At 51.9% G+C, this 21,423-nt stretch overlaps 2 protein-coding genes across 3 annotated transcripts in view; both read left to right on the top strand.

Annotated features, from left to right (window-relative positions):
• The first annotated feature begins 5,192 nt into the window (after nt 1-5,192).
• Nucleotides 5,193-21,423, top strand: part of POLR1E (RNA polymerase I subunit E) — a 54,953-nt gene continuing 38,722 nt past the window's right edge. Inside the window, exon 1 of one of the 2 annotated variants that reach the window (XM_075739525.1) lies at nt 5,193-5,207. The gene's annotated coding sequence lies outside the window, so the exon portion shown is untranslated. The remainder of the gene's footprint in view (nt 5,208-21,423) is intronic. The other variant, XM_075739526.1, reaches the window with a different exon arrangement.
• Nucleotides 5,390-13,903, top strand: GRHPR (glyoxylate and hydroxypyruvate reductase). The gene is made up of 9 exons (XM_075739528.1): nt 5,390-5,514; nt 5,623-5,753; nt 5,864-5,936; nt 6,393-6,509; nt 7,101-7,189; nt 7,884-7,988; nt 9,077-9,212; nt 9,962-10,092; nt 13,630-13,903. Exons 1-9 carry the CDS (start codon nt 5,450-5,452, stop codon nt 13,749-13,751), a joined length of 969 nt encoding a protein of 322 aa, XP_075595643.1. The 5' UTR covers nt 5,390-5,449; the 3' UTR covers nt 13,752-13,903.

Genomic DNA, 21,423 nt, shown 5'->3' with positions numbered 1-21,423 from the left:
TTGGTGCCTTCACCCCCTCCGTCCTCATCCCCAGAGAGCACTTCAGTGAGATGTGCGCCTCCTTCGACACTGAATGCAGTCATCCACAAAGCAGAAATGCACGGGGAATCAAGTTCCACTTGTTCCTGTGCTCACAAAACTCCTGCCTTTATAAAATCAAGCACACAATCCCATGACGTCCAGGACCCATGGCTCCAAGCAGCACTTGAGATGGGCTGATCCAGGGGAGGAAGCTGTGGGCATTAGGAGTGGTCTCAAGGACAATCTCATTTGTGCCCAGCCTGACAACACAGTTTCGACTAGTGCAGGACAAAAGGAAAGAGAAAGCTCAGGGGTCCTACCCCTGTGGGTAAATACTTCATGGGAGAATGAAGATGCAGCAGACAGCTCTTCTCAGCAGTGCCCAGCAGCAGGGCAATGCGCACACATTGAGACACAGGAAATTCCACTGAAAGAGAAGAAAAATGCTTTTTCACTCTGAAGGTAGTTGAACACTGGAACTGGTTGCCTGAAGAGGTTGTGGAGCCTCCATCTGTGGAGATCCCCCAATCCCAGCTGGACATGGCCCCAGGCAACCAGCTCTAGGACACCCTGCTTTGAGCAGGAGGTTGGACAAGGTGACCTCTTGTCATGGTTTAACCCCAGCTGGCAACTACACACCACACAGCTGCTGTCTCACTCCCCACCCAGCAGGATGGGGGGAAGAAAATCAGAAGGGTAAAAGTGAGAAATTTTGTGGCTTTAGATAAGAACAGTTTAATAATTGAAATTAAGAATAATAACAATAAAAAATTATAATGAAAAGGAAAATAAAAAGAGAGAAATAAAACCCAGGAAAGATGATGCAAATGAAAAACAATTGCTCACCAAACACCAACTGATGCCCAGCCAGTCCTTCAGCAGTGGCCCCCCACCAACTGTCCCCCTAGTTTCTACGCTGATCATGATGTCATATGGTCTGGAATATCCCTTTGGTCAGTCTGGGTCAGCTGTCCCAGCTGTGTCCCCTCCAACTCCTTGTGCACCCCCAGCCTGCTTGCTGGTGGGGTGTTGCGAGACGCAGAAAATGCCTTGACTGTGCAAGCACTGCTCAGCAATAGCTAAAACATCCCTATATTATCAATGCTTTTTAATCACAATTCCAAAACATAGCATCATACAAGGCACTCTGAGGAAAATTAACTCTACCCCAGCCAAAACCAGCACAGCTCTGGAGGTGCCTCCAGCCTCAGGGACTCTGTGGCTCTCAACTGCACCCTGCCGCAGAGCACACACGTAGGATATGGTGCAAGGCCACAGCACTGACAGTGACCTTGCCTCCAGTGGGACTGAGGAGCCATCACCTTTCCAAGAGGCAGCAAGTTTCTTGCCCTTGCGGGCTGTGGCCTGTGAACAGGCATGTACAGCTGGGCTGCCACTGGCTTGTGTGATGCAAAAGGATTTTGTCACCAAACTGTGTAAGTGACGTGATCCAAAGGAGCAGGGCTGAGTCTGTGAGTAAAACATCCTCAGGTCTGGCGTGAGAGGCTGCTTTGTCCTGCTGGAGCTGTCTGCCAGCTGCATGCAGGGAAGCACACATTCCCTTGTCCTTGCCTGGATCATGTTGTCACAAGCTCTTGCCACTGAGGAGTGGTTTTGTGAGACATCTTAGACAGTACGTGGGGTGTGTTTACTGAGCAGGTCCTGCAGACCACTGCATGCCTGTGGCTGGAGCTGGTGGCCTAGGAGAGTGGTGAGAAGCCAAGGCACTCAAGGGAAGTGTTTCTGCACATTTATAGTAAGAACTTTGAATCTGAAGCTACACAACTGAGGAGAGAGTTTATAGGTGTTCTGTGCATTTACATTAATAAAACCACACTTTTGCCAGCATTGTGTGGTTTGTTTTGCAAATAAATCCTCTCTGTTTTGCTTCTACTGGTGCCACTGGAGGAACTGGCCAGGCGTTCTGACGTTGCCACTCTGTGTGGTGCGCTGGCTCCGGCAACATGAGGCACCAGCAGCCACAGCGCAGTCTCCCAAATGAGCACCACCACCATGTTTGCTTGGACAAGCACGGGAGGGCAGCAGGAAAGGGAAAAGCAAAACACCTGCAGCCACTGCACCACAAGATTGGCATGGAGATGTCATGCTGGAGAGCATATACTCCTGACACAAATCCTCACATGATCAGGGAGGGAGATAAGATGTCAGCTCTAATGATAACCCACCTCAATAAAATAAAATAAACTTTCAAGCAATTATTAAAAAGTAAAATGGATTCTGCTGGCATAATCTGACAACATATTGACGGTGAGAGCAGACATGCATCACGATAAAGGAAAATCCCACCAGTAGAGTACAGTCTCATTAGATAAGGTGATACCTCATACAGCACAGATGATTTGTGCCAGACAAAATACTGTAAGTCCCTGGCCTCTGAGTTTGCTATAAAACTCCCATTAAGATCAGACGGTTGTGCACTCCGGCTCTCTCCAGCCCTCTTGTTAAAGCTTCTATCAGATAACGAAGGCTCTTACCTCCCAGGGCAGCGACAAGGAAGAAGCCCCGTAGCAGTTAGACCCTTTGTTTTCCCAGCAGGACTGGCACAGTGAACCATGGTGACCCAGCCAGGCTCTGCCCTGCGGTCACATCACAGCTGCTGGCCAGGAGTCACAGGGCCCGAGCCTCTGCCTGCACATCATCCTCTTTTTAAACTCCAAACCTGTGCGGTGCATGTGCTGCAATCCATCCCCATCTCTCACCTGGCCCAAGCCTGTGGAGCACCTGCTGGGGAGCAGCAGAAGGAATCCTGGCTAGATATTCTGGGACAGTCAACTCCACTTTCAGTCTGCCCACAGATGTGTTCTTTAGTGGTATGACTCTGTGCTCATTCCCAGAGATAATACACCTGGTTTACCCCACCTTCCTATACAAGCTCATGTCTTTTTTTTTTGTGTTGGGTTTTTTTCCCCCCACACTCCTATACCTAGCTGTGTTCATTGTGTGATCATAAAGCAGATCCAGATCAGGTCTCCAGCAAATTTAAGATTTAAATCTGCCCATTAACAAGCAAAGTCTGTTAAGCACTGGAAAAGGCTTTATTTTGCTTATCTCTGGATCTCTGGAAACCTCTCAAACTGGTCACTTGAGCTTCTGAGGTGGAAACTCCATCCTAAAACACTACCCAATACCTGTAGCATCAATTGCCAGCTAGAGGTGGCAATCCTTCTCCATCAATGAAACTTCAGCAACCAGCTCAGCCTAGACTCTTGCTGTAGGGGCAATGTGTCAGAGCAGGGCTGCTCTGTAGTGTCTCTTCAAGAAGCTGAACAGAGGGACCTTTAGGAGATGTATGCTGTTCATGGAGCTGCAAGTTGGGTGGCTTGTTCCTCTTGGCTAGCACGTTCTCACTCTTGCTTTGGAGTAGGTATGCCCTGCTTAGAGATACAGGTTGGGTCCCAGCAGGGTGCATCATCATGGCTCCTCTGTGCCTCCTCGGCCAGCGGAGAGAGAAGTGCTTAAATGATGCCTCAGGAGATAGAAGTGAAAGAGATCAGGGGTCAGAAAACAGTTCTGGTCAGGGACCAGGTTGGGGACCGCAGCAAAACAGAATGTGGGAAGACCCGTCACCTTGTACGTCAGTCCAGAAACCCACCATCTCCCAGTAAAAGTGGCATAGATCATCACCAACCCAACTTTAATGACATCGGCACAAAAGCACATCTAAAAGCTGGTGGAAGTTCCCACCCCACCTTGCTTACTTAGATTACCAGGCCCTTGGCTGATTGGTGATGATATTATATAGCATTACACATTATAGCATTACAGTGGTATTTCTTGTACAAAGGTATGAAATTATCACCGAGAGTTCAGTGTCATGGTTTCAATATTTGGTAGCAGTCCCTCCACCAGTTCTGGAGAAGGTGCCAGGGCTCACAGATAATACCCTGATGTAGCAAGGAATTTGGAAAAAAGTCAAAAGGAATCCAAATAAATGTATGCATATGTATATATGCGTGTGTGTGTGTGTGTGTGTATGCATGTATACCTCATTCACACTAGGATGCTCCCTGGAACCATGGGCTGCTTGGCCATCCACATTGGCATGTGTACCTGTATGCACGCGTGTGCACATGCACCCACACACACACGTGTGAATGACTGACAGAGGGGTGCACCCAAATGGTTTGTTCTGTCTGTCCTTCCATTTGCCTCGTCTGATCTTGTGAGCCACAAGCACACTACCATCTGTAAGAATCCAGCCAGATTTTATTAAAACATCATCTAAGGTTTAAAAAAATATTTTGAAAGCCCTGCAGGATTGTAATTCAGTCCCGTGCCAGCTCCCAGGAACAGGGCAGGCAGGCAGATCAGCAGCAGGTGTCCTCTGAATGCAGATGTCTGCAAGCTGTAACACAGCAGGTAGGTCTCCTCTGCCATCCACCAGTACTCCATTTCTTGGGATTTATTCTCCACACCGAGTCCAGTGGAGTTACTAATCTCAAAAAGGTCTATTGAAAGGTCCAATCTCCTACTCCGTGATACAATCCACCCCTCCCCTCTCCCATCCTTAAATGTTCCCCACCAGCGTGCCAGCCAGGCTGCTGCTCCCACCCTGCAGGACGCCCACCTCCAGGCACCCACAGACCCTTGCTTCCCCAGGGTGCTGATCCAGCAGCTCAAAAGGCCATGAGCCTTCCCCTCCTGTGGCCAGCACTAGGGCTTGGGGACATCTGCCCTGTGCAAGGCAGGGGGTGGCAGGCTGCAATGCAGAACAGCTTCTTTGAGGGAGACCCACCAGCAACCCCTGAGGACTTGGCACGTGGCAGAGATGTTGCTGGCTCCTCCTGTCTCTGGGGTTCTGCCACCCATGCAAGCACCGACAGCAGCACTGACAGCAGCACGACGGGTGCTGCCAGGAGCAGCCGCACTGCAGGAAGGGTTCCTCCGAGGTGGTGGCATGGTACAGAGTACCAGTTCCCACCCAGGCCTCCAAACCAGCTGGTTCCCAGGGCAAAGGCGGGCTACTGTTCTCTGTGGTCATGGCAAAACTCTCTGCAAGGGGAAACCCACACCGGAAACTGTATAATCATTTACCATCTGTTCTCAGGACAAGCCGCTGGCCCACCCGCAGCCTGAATGCACAGAGAAGAAAAAGTGAGGTTCGTAGGAGGGAGGAGCTGCAGAGGCTGTAAGATCTCCACGGTGGGTTAGCGGCCAGGCCGTGTGTCCTCTCTCCACACCTGCACCGTGTGCGTGCACTGCAGGTGCGCACCGCGCAGCTGCTCCATGCACACACTGCACGCTGCAATGCAGAGGCGCTCCCGGCGCGCATCCCCCCTCTGCCGCTCGCAGTGCACCTGCGCTGCCCGGGGGCGGGCCGGGCCGGGCCGGGCCGGGCCGGAGCGGAGCGGAGCGGCCGCCCGGGGTCGCTGCGGCGGTGGGTGCGAGTCGGGTCGGCGGCGCGGCCATGGCGGTGTTCGTGACGCGGCGGATCCCGGCCGAGGGGCTGCGGGTCCTGTCGCAGGCCGGCGGGTGAGCGCGGGGCGGAGGTGGGCCGGGGCCGGGTCGGGTCGGGTCGGGTCGGGTCCGGCCCCGGTCTCGGTCCCGGCGGCGCGGTAACGGGCCGCGCTGCTGCCGCAGGTGCCGCGTCCAGCAGTGGGACTCGGAGGAGCCGGTGCCGCGGGCCGAGCTGCTGGCGGGCGTGGCGGGGAAGCGCGGGCTGCTCTGCCTCCTCTCCGACCGCATCGACCGCGAGGTGCTGGAGGCCGCCGGTGGGTGCGGGCTGTGGCCCCGTTCCCCTCCCGCTCTCCTCCCGGGCCCGGCCCGGCCCGGCCCCGCTGCCGGGGCCACACTAGGCAGCCGCGCTGGTGGTGTCTTGCAGGGCCCGGCCTGAAAGTCATCAGCACGATGTCCGTGGGGTTTGACCATCTCGCCCTAGATGAAATTAAGAAGCGGTAACCCTCGCCTGCCGCGGCCCAGTGAGGGACGGGGCCCAGCCTGGGGAGGCGGCAGGGAAGGGGGGCGAAGCTCAGAGCTCGTCCCGCTCTTGATGCACCAGAGCTGCAGGTCGCTTTGGCGCAGGCCTGGCGGGGTGGGCTTTGGTGGAGTGGGGGGCTGGATGGGGTTTACGACCTGCACCTCTCTCTTGCTAGGGTACAGCTGGGGTCACCCCCAACCCAGCTGGGGCTGGAGGAGCCTTCGGATGCTAGGGTAAGGCTAGGGTAACCCCACCCCAGCTGCGGTTCAGAAGAGTCTTTGGAGGAAGAGCTGAGGAGCGGAAAGGGATGTTCTCTTGCCTGTGGTACTGCAGATACCTAGAGGAGGTGTAGCATGAGCAACTTGCCCAGAGATTTTGAGGTATCACTGCAAGGCTGGCAGTGTTGCCCCAGAGACCTGTGCTTGCCTTGCAGAGGGATCCGTGTGGGGTACACCCCCGACGTCCTGACCGACGCCACCGCAGAACTCTCTGTAGCTTTGCTTCTGGCTGCGTGCCGCCGGCTGCCGGAGGCAGTGGAGCAGGTGAAGAAGTGAGTGTTGGCAGCTTCCAGCTGGAGCAAGGGCTGGCTTCTGAACCCAGCAGCCCCTGGGGTGAGAGCTGCCAGAGAAAGTGTGCACACTGTACAGATGAAATGGGGCTGAAGCCAGAGTTTCACCCGGCTTGCACCGAGCCCCCTACAGTTCTGTGACTCTTTGGAGACATGCTGCTCGGGGGTGGTGAGAGGGGCAGAACTCTCCTCTGTATGCTAGGTAGAGGACCTGCGGGAGAGGGCACCCAAGGCCACCGCAGACCCCTCGAGGAGGGCATGCATGCAAGGTCCGGCCAGAGCTCACTGACTGGCAGTCGTTCCAGGGCTGTGATTAACGGTGCGTAAATTAAATCAGTCCCAAGGCTGCTGCTGCACACCCAAGGTCCAAGCAGATTCCTGCAGGAGACCACTGAGGTCACTAGAAGCAGGAACCTCAGAGAGGCCGGCCGTAAGATTATCTGTCTGTGCCAGAGGGGCTGGCCACTTGCAGCGTTGTACTTTACCGTACTTGCCCAAATGCTGGACTAGGCTATGAGCAGGCTCCCCCCTGCTGCTGTCTGATATCTCTTTCTATCTTGCTTTCTCTGCTAGTGGTGGCTGGACAACATGGAAGCCCTTGTGGATGTGTGGCTATGGTCTGTCTGATAGTACAGTGGGCATCATAGGTCTGGGGAGAATAGGTAAGTGCAGGTCAGACGCAAGATTTGTGTGTCTTCCGTTATGGCAGGATGGTTTTGGAGGTTCAGCCAAGGTGGTATCCCCAGTGGTCACCTCTTAAAATCTATGAGAACAAGGATAGCTGGGTAGAGCCTCTCTGAACAGTGATCTTGACTCATCAGGCCTAAACGTTAAAGTATTCAAACACATCCACTACATATGAATGCTACAGCAAACTGGACATCGTCCTCTTGATTTTCAGTTAAACAAATGCACTGACAAAGTCCAAGATGACATGCTTGCCATATGTTCAGTTGTGGACTTTGCCAGCAGATGGCTATTTCTTTCCTTGTCGGTTTGCTCCCTAGGGTAGCTTCATATTTAACGTCCCGCAGCTCCCTTTCCAGTTTCACTGTGGCTGGGAGTTCATTCCTGCTCACATGAGGAGCAGCAGAAGACATCCACCTCCCACCCCATGCCTGCTGTGCTCCAGGCTTGGAAACAGCCTGGCGGGAGCAATTCCACCACAACAACCCTTTAGCAAGCGATGTGTTCTGCTGGCTGCCGTGCTGTCAGCTGCACCGAGTGCAAGCTTGCTGAAAGACAGACTGCCTGGAGAGGCCTGAGGGACCCCCGCAGCTCCATGTTAATCTCTGTGCAGCACACCTTGTGCAGGGGCTGGCACAGCAGCTGGACGGTCTTTTCTCTCGCACCCAGGACAGGCGGTTGCCCGCCGCCTAAAGCCATTTGGGGTCAAGAAGTTTTTGTACACTGGCAGTTGCCCGAAACCAGAGAGTGCTGCAGAGTTTGAAGCCGAGTTCGGTAAGGAAGTTGCCAGGAGCAGGGGCCGCGACCGGTCACCCGCTGCAAGGCAGCAAGGAGCACCGTGGCTGGGGTGGCTCCGGGGAGGTGTCACCCTGTGGTGTGGGCCAGCAGGAGGGACAGTGCAAGCTGGAGATTCTGGGCAGCTGGCATGAACTGCTGTGGGGGACCAAAGGAGGGGGTGGTGAATCCCAAACACTTCCCATGGGGTGGTGGTGGATGGCAGGGAGGGAAACCTGTCTCCTTTGAGCCAGGCGATTCCAGCCACAAGGCTGGACACACCTGGGCCCTAACTGTCTGCCCACCGTAACTGTGGACTGTGGCTGTTTCTGCTGCTTTTGCCTTTCATCTTCCCCCTGTGTCCATCTGTTTGTGATTTCCAGTTAGTTTCATTCCCATAAGGAAGTGGAACGTAAGGGACAGGGAGGGGAAAGTGGCAGCCACCCCTGGGGGTAGATGTTGGTTGCTGGAAACAAACATTGATTTTAACGTCCTGCTTTAAAATGAATGTCACAGTCCAGCAAAGCCTGGGAATGTCTTTTAGCTGCTGAATGGGACTTTTCTGTGGCCCTGTTAGAGTCCCGAGACTTGGATCAAGTGCTAATTTTTCACTCTGAAGCCAGCACGTTGCCAGTTTGTACTTTTTTTGCACAAAGTCATTGGCAGAACTTGCCCTCCTCCTTGCACTTTCCTCTCACCTGCAGGAGTGAAAGTGGCATAAGTCCTTATCTGTAGGTACCGTATAGAGAGATTTAATGGTGGTATAAACTGTTGCTGCAATATTGTGCTGTCTAAACATGAAATACATATCAGAGCCTTCTTTGGGCCAGATGGCTGAAGCATCACTGGATTCTCCTTTGGCTTGATTTTAATTCCAAAGTGAAACAAAACACTGCAGTAGTATCTGTAGGAATGTGTGTGGTTTCTGGTGGGTGTTTGCTGGTCCTTGTGTCTCCCTGTCTGTGGAGAAGGGCCAGCCAGGGTATCTCCAGAGCAGCACTCGCTGGCGAAACTTATGGATAAGAGGGTTGCTGAGGTGCGAAGGTGAGATTCCTGAGCTGACCTGTCACCTGTGTTTCTCCACTCAGTCCCACTCACGAGGCTGGCCGAAGAGTCAGACTTCGTTGTGGTGACATGTGCTCTGACTCCGGCCACGCAGGGAATGTGCAACAAAGACTTCTTCAGCAGAATGAAGACAACGTCTGTGTTCGTCAACACAAGCAGGTAATTGCAACCCAGTCTTCTGCACAGGGGTGTGACTGTCACCCTGCCGACAGTGGTGCTTGATGGGGGGGATCTGGTAGATGTGCATCTGAGATGTGCTTCCACTGGGAGTCCAGACAGCCTTCACAGCTGCACCTGCCAAGACCATTTGTCGAGCATGTGGCCAGCTCCCTCCAGCCCAAGGTCTCTTGGGATCAAGCCAAAGGCAGGATAAGTTGTTCAGGGGGCTACAGCCTCTGTCTTCTCCCCAGGGCCTTGTGTCCCACCCTGGGGGTGGACAGACGGGTGACCGTTGGGCAATAGGAAGGTGAGGCTGAGGGAATGCCCAGGAGAGGGCTGCGACTGCCGGAGGCCTTGCTCGTGGAACAGAGGTGGCTGCGACGGGGCTCCTTGGCTGAGTCCAGCAGTAGCCTCCCATTCCCACTGCCTTCTTGCAGAGCATGGTGGCAGGGCAGAACCCGTGCGGCCCGGCACGCAGTGTCTGTCCAGCCACCCAGGATGCCTCGGGCAGCCTGTGCCTCCTTCCATGGATGCCCCGGGGTCATCCTGTGCTCGGGCACCCAGCTCTTCTCCCCACTGGTGGGCAGCCTGGAGCAGGAGAAGCTCATTGCACTGGGAGGTTCAGGTGCATCCAGAGACGGTCTGACATCTGCTCCAGCAGCCCTCGGACCTGTGCCCTGGCTGTGTGCCCCTGGGAGCCCATGGGACACTTCAGCAGCAGCATGGGCCGCTACCTCTCTGTTTGCCAGGGGTGCTGTGGTGAACCAGGAGGACCTGTATGACGCGCTGGCCCATGGCCAGATCGCAGCGGCGGGCCTGGACGTCACAACACCAGAGCCGCTGCCCACTGACCACCCCCTGCTCTCCCTCAAGAACTGTGGTAAGTGGCTGGCTGTGCAGCCAAACCCCGCCGTGCTCCAGCAACCTGCACGTTGGGAGCCTTACGTGCCTGCAGCTGGGGACCCGCTAGCTGCTGTGACAAGGATTTCCCATCCCCGTTAGCCTGCCGGTGTGAACAAGCACTGAAACATGGAAGGACAGGAAGGTCAAGCATATTTAAGCAGACTTTAGGTAGCCACCATACAATGGAGGGAGCTGCTAGAGGGGAACACATCAATGTGATGTAAAACAAGTATAGGAGGTATTTTAGTTCTCCAGAAAGCATTTGAGATCAGCTTATTATTTAACACCTTCCTGATGGATCTCCATTCGATGGGCCAAGGTGTGGGGTGAAATTCATGGAGAAGTCTGTTGCCAGCAGGTGCCTGAATGATAAAACAAATCCTTGCACATGCCCTTGTCCCAAAAGTGGGATCGCTTACCTGGTGTGTCACATGCCAGTACAGACACAGAGGAGACATATTTTATTTACTTCATGTCTGTGCAGAGATGGGTGCTAGGTGGTAATTCCACCAGGCTAGCACACTACACACAATCCTCCACATATTTATCTTGTTACAGGATTAGGAAAAGCCCACCTAAGTTTATGCTAATTGGTTTTTAATTGCCACATCATCTCCTATTGGTCAAGCATATTTAAATTAGCAGGCATGCTCCCTGAGGGTGTGTGGGGGTAATTTGCATAGTCCTTTAGTTGGGTGGGTGGTTGTGAACTTCCCTCAGCCACCTTTCCCTTTCCCCTCGTTACTGCTGATTTTTGTTGACTTCAGGCCTCTCTGGCAATCACCCAGCTCTCTGCGCCTTCTGGGGCAGAATGTTTCCTTTTTATCAGTTTTCAGCTCTCCTTCAAGGATACTCTTTAGCAAAGCATGCTTTTCATCAGTCTTTCAGCTCTTCTCCAAAGGTATAGTTATTAGCAAAGCAAGGTAGTGCATTTAACTCTAAATTAAACAGTGTCTAAGCACTAACCCAAACACATTCCTGTCCCTGTAAAGTGGAAAATTCTACTTTATAGATATCACCCTGCGAAGCTCTGGTATTATGTAAGGTCCTGGGCATATATTCTGCTAGAAAAGCTTCCCATATGGTTAAAAAGCTGGGTGCTAAGTCTGCCTAGGGGAATCTCATGCTGCAGCTGCTGCAAGACTTGCCAGCTAGCCCCTCTATTGTGAGCTTGGGCTGCCAGGCGCAGGTTCAGCACATGTGGCTGTAAGTAGGGTTCATTTAAGTGCTGGCTATGTCCTGACATCCCTGTTCCCCGTGGATGTCAGCAAATTAGACAGCCCCAAGTTGAAGAGGCCAGCAAGTGCTCATGCTATGGGATGAGCAGAGGTTTCTTTGGAGATGGTCTAGCTGCATCCCCTGGACAGCCCAAGGCAACTTTCACTGGGAAAATGGAGTGTGATAAGCTCAGGCAATCTGTTTTCTGGATAGTAACAGGTACTAGGCAGGTAGGAAGATGCTTGTCCCAGGAGTAATGCATGTCTTCTCTGGAGGAGGTTACGTCAGATGAGGAAGACTGGTTAGGAAGGGGCTTGCTCGGCTGCTCTAGTGCTCCAGGCTGCTGGAGTGGAGGCAGGAGCACCTGCAACCGGGGGCAGTAGTTGATCACTGTTGTTTTACCAGTGCTTTCCTGAAAGCTTGCTGAGAGCTGCCATGTGGGGCAGGATGATGATTTAGTGGAGGACATTAGCAGCCCTCGGTGTTTTCCTGGGATCCTTCTTGTAAACTGATGGGGCTGTGTGGGGCGCTGTTTCCCGTGGGCTTGCTGCACACCATTGCAGCTCCATCCTCAGGCACCATAGGCTGGCCAGTGGCCTGGGATGAGTTAGGGACAGTTCACTGCCTTCCCTTGTGTGGCCTTCAGTAAGAAACTTGGCCCATCCCCTGTAAAGCAGGGCCAGGAGCTTTCCTCTCCTCCAGACAGGGACCACGTGGGTCCAGCCGGTTAACTGAGCAGGACTGACTCAGACACAAGCCAGAAACGCTTGCTTGTATTCCTCAAGGCAGAAAAGAGACAGAAAGGCAACATGGAGAAGGCACTGCTTTCTAGTTAGAAAGCAAATGTCGTCGACTGTCTGCAACCTCGCTGCTGGTGCAATGGCAGGGTGCCTGCTCCTACCTAAATGCTTGGCTTTGCCAGGGTGGCTGGCCCTGCTGAGAGCTGGTGGCATGAGCTGGGCCAGAGCAGCTTCCTCTTGCTTGGTTCAGTCCTTTGACTGCTCAAGCTGCACCCCAAGCATGAGATCTGGTGTGTGCTTCTTCACTTGCATGGGCAAAGTACCTGAGTGGTTGTGCAGGCAGCAGCAGGATGTTTTTGGAGTAGGAAAGGTCTGTTCCGACATACATGAAAATTTGGAACTGCCCATGACAGTGTCCATTTCTGAAATACAAGTTCATAGCTGTTGCTTTGATTACCTTTTTGCTAAAAACTATTTTTTATTTGTTTGGTTACCATAGCAGACTGTGAGAAATGATAAAAGCAGAGACTTTCTGGAAGTATTTGCAGGACTTCAGAGATCTTAGAGCAAGATCTAAGTACAAGTAAGACAAAAATAAATACATACATATTATTTTCACAGAAATGAGGCTTTGATGATTCTAAAACTATTCACAGATTTCACCCAAAGCTGCCAAATAGTTTCAGCAGCTGGAGGAACACAGCATAAGTAGAGGTGGAAGAAGTGTTGACATTACTTTCACAGCGAACAAGGAATCCAGGCTGGTTCTTGACTGGGGGAGAAAGGACCTATGTGGCCTCATGTAGGCTTCGGAGAGCCTTCTGTCCCTGGGGCAGCAGCCTGTCAATATTTAGGCTTCTGCATTGCCTGTAGTTGATGCTCTCTGTTATAAAAGAGAGACTGCAGTGCAAGCTTCTATCCATACTTTGGGCAAGTACTATTCGCTACTAATGTTACAGTAACTTACCAGCTTTGGTTCATTCCTTTGCATTGCATAAAATGAGCCTTTTCACATAGATGGATAAAAATCCCTGTGCTGCAGCTTGCCAGCTCTGTTCTGCGCCTCCTCATGTGCCTTTCCAGTGCACCCAGGGGTTTGTAAACCACAGTGTTTCACAGAGTCCAGGCTCTTGCGCTGATACGTTGGTTCATGCCTCTCAGTGAGCAGAATGTCCTAAAGCTGTGCAGCAATCAGGCAACAGCATGCAAATTTTACTGCGTGTTCGTCTGCTGAGAGATAGTATTTTACATCTACCACTGACTCCATGCAGGAAGGTGAGTACCAAGCCAAATGCAGAAAGGAGGACCCACTCTTGGCTGACTGTCTGTGGCCTGGAGGACTTAAAAAATAGCTGAGTTAGCTGTTTATCAGATGTCTTTTCTAGTCCTCAGTGGCTGATGGTTTTGTTTCGTGCTCCATGTTTGATGTCACCTCCGGGTGGAGCAGAAGCTGCGTCGGGACCTGGGTTGTCCCCAGTAGGAAGACCCCCTGAAGGAGGCTCCAAGAGGTCAGTGAAGGTACGAAGCAAGCAAGTAACCCTCTCTGTCCCCTGCAGTGATTCTGCCGCACGTCGGGAGTGCCACATACGCCACGAGGAACACCATGGCAGTGCTGGCGGCTGACAACCTGCTGGCTGGGCTGCGAGGGGAGCCCATGCCCCACGAGTTGCTGCTGTGATGGCCAGAGCCCCCCCTCCTGCACGGCGGCAGAACACGGCCTTACCTTCCCCTGGAGAAGCCTTGCAGACCAGTCCTGTGCCTCTGCAGCAGCATGCCAGTAGTGCCTGCAGTGAGGGAACTGCACCATAGCCATTAAAGAGAAACAGTGAATGTGTCTTGCTCATTTTGTTTGAGAACTGGGTGCCCCAGGCGCATGGCAGAGCACACAGTGCTGTGGGGGGCTGCGGGTCCTGCAGTCACATCATCACTGCACCCAGCAGGCGATGGGTCGTGTTAAGCCTTGATTCAGAAAGACTTGCATTATCGGGACTGTCGTGTATTTTGCTAGACAGCATGTGTTGTACTGTAAGGGAGCTGCTGCTGAAGTGCCTGTGCTTGAAGCCTGGCTCCTGGGGAGACAGCAAGAGGCCAGGCAGTTTGTACTTGAGCTCCCAGCTCGCAGCCAGGAAGGAAGGAGAGATAATTGCTCAATGGGCACAGGCCCACTGCTGCCAAGGAAGCTGCTGCCAGCCCGCTGCCAAGCACACGTTAAAAGGGCTTGTTGAATCCATGCCAAGGTGTGATGTTTGTGTTTTTCATGTGTCTAAAGAAAAGAAAAAAGAAAAGCATGGCTCCCCTGGCATCTCCAGCTCTGCCTTTTGTATCTAACTAATTCTGGGCATGGCTCTGATGTGGATTGCACACTGGAATTCACGCTGGGAGGTTCTGCAACCGCCCTGCTGGTTCCAGTCTCAACTCTCCCTATTTGTTTTCTTCCCAGACATGCAACAACACACGTTAGTGCAAAGGAAAACCTGAGTGGCTGCCAAGTCTCTAGCTGCCAGGAGAGGCCTGGATGAGCACGTATCGGGGGCTGTAGGGGTTCTGTCTCTTCTGCAGCGACTGTCCCACTTCTGTAATTGGGCGATGAAACCCATCTGTCCCTGACAGTCCTCCCCAGCAAGCTTCTGCTCCAGCTGGTGAAACAATCGGCGAGAGGTGCTCCTTGGATTGTTCATGCCCTGTTTGAGGGCAGCGTGCCCTGATGACATTGTTTCCTTAAGGAAAAGAGAAGAGGCTGTCATGTTGCATTGCAGTGACACAAGGAACTTTAACACATTTAAAGCTTGTCAGAAATCCTGCTTGAATGTGTATGTGTTGAGTGTGATCCCCAAATACCATCCTGCTGCAAGGGTGGAAAGGGTGAAGGACATTTTCCCTTACAGTTTCGTAGGGGGCATACCCATAAACCATCTGCAGCAGGATTCTGCATGGTAAGTGCATAGCACTGCAGCATCCAGCTGTGCTGAGCACAGGAGCAACTCATGCCTCACATTCTTCAGCAGGCGGCTTGGCTGTGGGCTTGCACAGTTTTCTTCCCAAGAATGAGTGAGTGAACCCCTTTCCCAGTGTTGCCCCACTTCCTCTAGGAGCTTGCTTGAAAGGGGCAGCTTTCCTCGGGGTCCCTTGCAGTTGTAGCAGTCCTTCCCAGTCTGCTGCAAGCAAGCTCAGGTCAGGGGTCTGCTCTTCCTCAGATGGGAACCGAGCCCTTTGGGGGCCCTGGGGAGTCTTCTCTCATTGGGAGCCATGGTCACAGCTTCACAGTCTAGACTATCAATTTTGCTGTCCTCCTGTGCAGGCAGTACTCAGGAAGCAGTTCTGAAAAGGTCACTACAAAGCAAAGGAAAACACCCAACTGGGATTTTCAGAATAAAAGGCAAGCATTTGATGTGTAGGATTGTTGCATTTTGAAATCAACAGCAAAGTGTGTTAAACAAGCAGAGTCATGTTCACTGGAGTTCAACGAGAGAGTTGTAATGTGCCCAGTCTTGCAGCGACAGCACTGCCACAGCTGGACACATCTGCAAATTGTGAATTTGTGTTCCCCATGTATGAACACATGTATAATGAGGATGCCAGTTAAATTTATCTTCTTTTCATGTTCTGCCTCTGTGGTGTGATGGGGAAGCCTTGGCAAGTGCAGCCTGCTAGGGCTAGTACTTCTAACAGAATATACACAGCAGGTGATACACAGTGCAATTCACTCACAACCTGGAACCAGATGCCCAGTCCATCCCAGAGCAGCCACCCCTCCTGCCTGGCCAGCTCCCCCTTATATACTGAGCATGAAGTCATGGTGTCAAATACCCCTTTGGCTAGTTTGGGGCAGCTCTCCTGGCTGTGTGCCCTCCCAGCTTCCTGTGAAAATTAACTTTATCCTGTCCAAAAACCAGGACAGCGGTGAAAAGCAGACCTGGACTCGCATTCCTTGTGAGCTGTGGCTCCATCGGCCATCCTCCTCTCCCAGCCTCGTCATCACCCTTCTCCCCAGGTTTCAGCATTCAGAGCAGCATATGAAACAAGGGACAGCTTTGGAAACAAGGCTGTGGGAGGTGTGGAGAAGAGGAGGAAGTGAGTGAACGTTTTGGTTGACTTGACCCTAGGGGAGTTCATCCCACAGGCATCGAACACAAAGCATGCCCAGTGTGTTCAGACAGAGCAGGTACTGAAACTGCTGAGCAGTGACGACCTCTGCCAGCAGCAGAGCATCTGCACCAGCTCCCCAGCTGCTACCAGCACATCTCCATCCTGTTTCCTCCAAAGCTGAGACTGGACCAGCTCTGCTGGCCTCATGGGTACAGGAACCCACCATGTGCTCTACAGTACAACACGTAAGTGTAACCCAGGAGCTTGTAGCTTTGCAGGAGCCACCTTCAGATGGGGTTAAGGATGATTAGAGATGATGCCTTGCAGCATGAAGCAAGATTGAAAAGCTGTCCTCATCCCAGTGCAAAGCAGTGGTATTTCTGCTCAGTGCATGGGGTGGGTGGGCATGGGCATGCTGCTTCCAGTGATGCAGGCTCCATTGTGATCTCCTGACCAGTGCCCCCAATCTCCCCCCTGCCCCAGTGCCTGCCAGAGTCCAGTACTCTCTGGGTGTGTTCCTTTAGATAATTCACACAAGGATGGTTTGGTGCTTAATACGAAATTTACTTCTTTGTAGGCATTTGATGTTACATTGGATTTTGATTTAGCGGAGTGATATAGCATGTACTGAAATTATAGTACAAGTACAGTACTACAATTGTGATATATGATGGAGTTGCAGTAGAAATGTGATGCCTTCTGTTACTATGCCAGGTGTCCCCAGCTGCCGGGAGGGAGCACGTGGGCTGAAGCCAGTTCAAGCCTGTAGCTCTCTTCAATGCTTTTTGCTGTCGGTCAGTGTTCACACTCTACACTGGGCTGAGCCAGGTGAACCTCCCCATGGTGGTCAGGCTTGTGTAGGAGGACACCTGAGCTCCTTTGGTGACAGTCTGTGTGAACAGTGGCACAAGTGGCTGATCCAGCCAGCTGAGAGGTGTGTTTGTACAACAAGGGCCCCAGTCCCTTTGCGTTGATACCAGCTCAGCGGCCACTGCAGCCGCCCATGCCCTCTCCTCCATGCCTTTGCCTTTGCAGGGGTTTGGTGACAGGCCTAAGCCCTGGCAGCAGGGGTGGCTGGGCCTGTGCAAGGGCAGGCGTGGGCTCAGCATGGGCCCCACTTGTGCCCCTGTCCCCATCACCAATGTGGTGCTGCAGCCAGGCAAACACTCCTGGGCTGAATGCACAATGGGCCTGCTTCCACCTCGGGGCTGAGGTTTACCCAGTCCCAGCGAACACCACCCTTCAGCAGCAAGATGGGGCGAAGCTCTCCCTGCCCCACAGCTCAGCCACTGGACCTGGACCCTGCCTCACCCCTGGCCGTCCCCTCTGTGCCTGCCCTGGGGCACCTCCCAGGAGCAGCCGCCCTGACAGCACAGCATTGGCCTCACCAACCCAGACACCTCTCCACACCCAGCCCGGAGGGATGGACCAGGGACGAGGTCTGAGCACCACAGGCAGCCCTCTCCTCCCTGCCACCCAGCTGCTGGCTTCTTGCAGCAACTGAAGAAGGTGGCAGATGCTGCAGACAGCCTGGGACCTTCAGCCGGTACAAACTCTGCACCTGCCCCGCCTGGTGCCTCCCAGCTGCAGCTCTGTCCAGCCATGTCGCGCGCTAGGCCAGCGCCCCTGCACCCAGGGAGGAAAGAGCCTTCCTCGTGTGGCCCAAAGGCTTCTACCACTGTTCGGGTCCTGGTGAGAGCTGCTCATGCCCATAGAAATTGTGCTGAAAAAGAGAGAAGTAACACAAAGCCTCAGCTGCTGGATAGACGTAATGACAGCGCTTTTCTGAAGTGATGGCACAAGGGTATGGGTAGAGGGGGGGCTGCAATAGGCAGGAGGGAAGCGTCTCATTCACAGCTCAGGAACTTGCTGGCGGTGCTCCCAGCAGCACTGACAACAGCCCTTCTCTGCTGAACTCTGGGTAGAGGCTCTTGGTGCCCGTTGGCCAGGAGGAGGAAGAGCCTCGTGCTTCCTCCCAGACGGAGGTGAGACCCCTCCTGGAAGGTGACCAGCGCCCAACGCAGCTTCACTGCTCTCCTCCCAGCAAGTCAGGCACAGGGTGAGCAGTGCGTGCCAGGCCAGAGGCGGCCAAGCCTGGAGATGGCGAGCGCTGTGCTGCAGCCAAATGGACAGACAGAGAACAGCCTCTGGAGGAAAGCCCAGGACAGTAACCGGCTGTAACATCCCTGAACTGCTCAATTCACCGTTCATTATTGTACAGCACAGGAAGGGTTCTGGCAAGGGTAAAAGAAAGGGCATGAGTCTGCACCTCTGAGAGCAGCAGTGTACCGTTTTCCCCAATTCTCATCCTGTATAAAAGCTGAGCAGGGTGCTGCATAATATTCCAAAACATTTCTTAAAAGATGAGAGGGGAGGGCAGCAGCTGGCAGCACCATAAGCCTGGTGCAGGGAGGGAGCCGAAACACAGAGAAAAGCCTGTGCTTGGCAATTAAAGTTCATCTAGTACACTGTGTACTTCTCTTTCTGTCCCGTGACAAGTATTCTTCATGCTGAATTCTCTGCTTGAATTTCTCTTGATGTTAAATGAACTGTACTCTCATAGCAATAATAGCTATTGGAAGATGTTCATTAATTAGTTATTGATGCTTGCTAGTTAAAGGAAGACCTTTGCTTCATGCCTCAGAGGGTATCTGACATATTTATCAATAGGTTTTGATTCACAAGCCTTGCTGATTACTGTATGCTTGCCCATTGGAAGAAGAAGGTGTTTGGGAAGTTTCTAATGAGACCCCTAATTGAGGAAAGGTTTGGAGCTGTGGTGGCAGATAGGAAGGGAGTGGGCTCCCAAGCATCTCAACTGGCTGCAAAGTTTTCAATAGACCGAATGGAAATCTGAAGGTTTACTTTGATGTGAAAACCCTGGCTGTATTACATGGGCACAAGTCCATCAGTTTGCTGGTCTGTGTGATTTTTGAGTTTTGACACTAAAGATTGTGCTACTGGTGAAGTTACTGTAATGCTGAAGGATCTTAACTTAAATATTTGAGAGGTTATTGTGACCCCTAATGATGTGAGAAATAGTTAAGGGTAAATGAACTCATATCTGAGCACTTGTATGAGATTCCCTGAGTATATTAAGAAATAGACATGAGCTTGTAAATAAGGCTGCCATAGTGACCGAAGCACATTTCAGGTTTTGCATCTGGGAATTTCTTTGAGAGGAGTACCTTCTGCAGCTGTTGATCATTTTGCTCTGCCAGCCACAGAAATCATCAGTATGTCCTTACTGAAAAGATTTTGCTTTCTAAAAATACTGTAAAAACTGTAAATGATAAAATATTAACCTTATCTCTCTGCCCCTGCTTAAAGAAACCTGTAGTTTTTTTAGGCAAGTCTTGAGTATGGCTGGTTTGAGCTGAACCTACTGACAGCAAAGTACAGGTAAACCTTGCAGGGTCTACGTCCAAGGGCAAACATCTCTTAGCAGGATTTCTTGCTTAGTAAGTTCTGGATATACTTCATACCAAAAGTGACTAGTCAAAACTTTGTGCCACCAACAGCAAAATAGCTAGCCAGTGCGGTGAGCTGCAGCAGCTCCCAGGGCAGAGCTCTGCTTGGCCTCCAGTCATTGCATCAACATCTTCCCACAAGGAATTAAAAAAAAGAGCAACAATAACAATGGATTATGGATTTTACAGATGTCACAGAGATATTAACATTATTTCAATAACAATCATAATAATAATCTCTTATGGAGAGTATATTCTACCAGGACCAAAATTGTTAACTGGGTAAAGTACAGGCTTTTATGATTTGTTTTTGCTAAGAACAAGTATTTGTTTACAGGCTGGCACAGAGTCATAATTACTTTGCAGGCGCCTTTCAAGTGGCCTGTCTTGGTGGTTATTTGGCTGATGGTGCTGATGCAAACAAGGAGACTTGCACTCGCTCTGCTGTGGGGGAAGCAGCATTTCACACTAGCAGAGCCATTTCTTCATTCACTGCACTTGCAGCAGGAGGAAGAGCCCTGTGCACAGAAGGAAGAGGCACAGGAACGGTATCCCTTGGCACAGGCGGCTGGTGGCTGCGGAGGCGAGTCTCATGCTTGCTCTCTTCAGCTGCTTGCAGGGGTCAACCCCATCACGTAACACATGAGCAGCAAAGGGGGTAAAACTGCCACAGAAGTGAGAGTGTTTGCTGCAGGAGATCAGCACTCAAAGTACCTACTGATGTTTAAACAACCATTGCCAGGGACGGACCCCTCGCTTGGACGTCCTGAACAGAGGTATTCTTGTGGTTTGGTAGCATTTTACAAGGTTGAATTACAAGCACAAGATGCCGGTGGATCGACCTATTGAGATTACAGTACTGTGCTGGAAGTCACTGATGCCAGTGAGCTACGGCAGCAACACCCGGCAGAGGACAGAGCGCACAGCCTAGCATCTGTGCAAGTCCTCCAACAGGAAACTTTGCCACAGTCTTTCCAAGACTATTTTCTCTGGCAGAAACAGCAAGCCTTTAGCAGTGGTTCCATAGCATAAGTGAACACAAGGCTCCAGCTAAACATGCACTCCAACAAACAGTTACACAGATATAGTACTGATGTCTACATGATGATGGCTTCTACCAATCAGCATCTTACATTGGTTCAGAGTCATTCCCTTTTATAGGAAGCTCCAGACTGAACTTCTTTTCATAGATTATTAAGAAAAATTAAGAGACTGCTATATAGCATTTAAATTACAGACTGCTGCTTTTATGCTTTTTTAAAATCTATTTAACTACTCTGATGTCTATTCAAGACATGAATTATGCTATCATGTCATGCAATTTAGTCTTGTCAGCACTAACACATTTTATTAAGCAAGTCACCCAAGCAACCTTTGTTGGTAGCCTGTGCTGCAGACCTGGGAGGTCACTGATGGGCATTCAGATGTTGTTACCAAAAATAATCACACCATTACCCAGCCACTTACCCTTGCTCCCCTGCCAGCACAACCACCTGTGCAGTCACACAGCAAACTCATCAAGCAACTGATACAGATGAAAAAAAATGTCAATAATTTCCATGCACAAGTGGGGATGCTCCCAGAATCCCAAGGCTTTCCAGCCTTCATCTGATGAGGGAGATGCAGGCAATGTGCCCCTTCCCATCAAGGCTGTGGCAGGAACAAGAATCCCTGCAAGTAGGTCAGTCAGCAGCAGGGCATCTCAAATGATCTGCATGAAATATCTTTAATGTCACCTCCAGAGCAGAGAGCTGGCCAGAAAACAGCCCACCACACTGAGGCAGCAGCTCCATG

Source organism: Balearica regulorum, chromosome Z, assembly GCF_011004875.1.
Source record: "Balearica regulorum gibbericeps isolate bBalReg1 chromosome Z, bBalReg1.pri, whole genome shotgun sequence".
NCBI lineage: Eukaryota > Metazoa > Chordata > Aves > Gruiformes > Gruidae > Balearica > Balearica regulorum.
Note: the sequence above shows the minus strand (reverse complement) of the source record. Positions and strands in the feature narration are given on the sequence as shown.

Excerpts from the sequence above, each read along its gene's own strand:
- GRHPR (XM_075739528.1), top strand. The coding sequence starts at position 5,450 with ATGGCGGTGTTCGTGACGCGGCGGATCCCGGCCGAGGGGCTGCGGGTC. Across the intron at positions 5,754-5,863 it reads CGAGGTGCTGGAGGCCGCCG|GGCCCGGCCTGAAAGTCATC; the intron begins GTGGGTGCGGGC and ends GGTGTCTTGCAG. Across the intron at positions 7,190-7,883 it reads CATAGGTCTGGGGAGAATAG|GACAGGCGGTTGCCCGCCGC; the intron begins GTAAGTGCAGGT and ends TCTCGCACCCAG.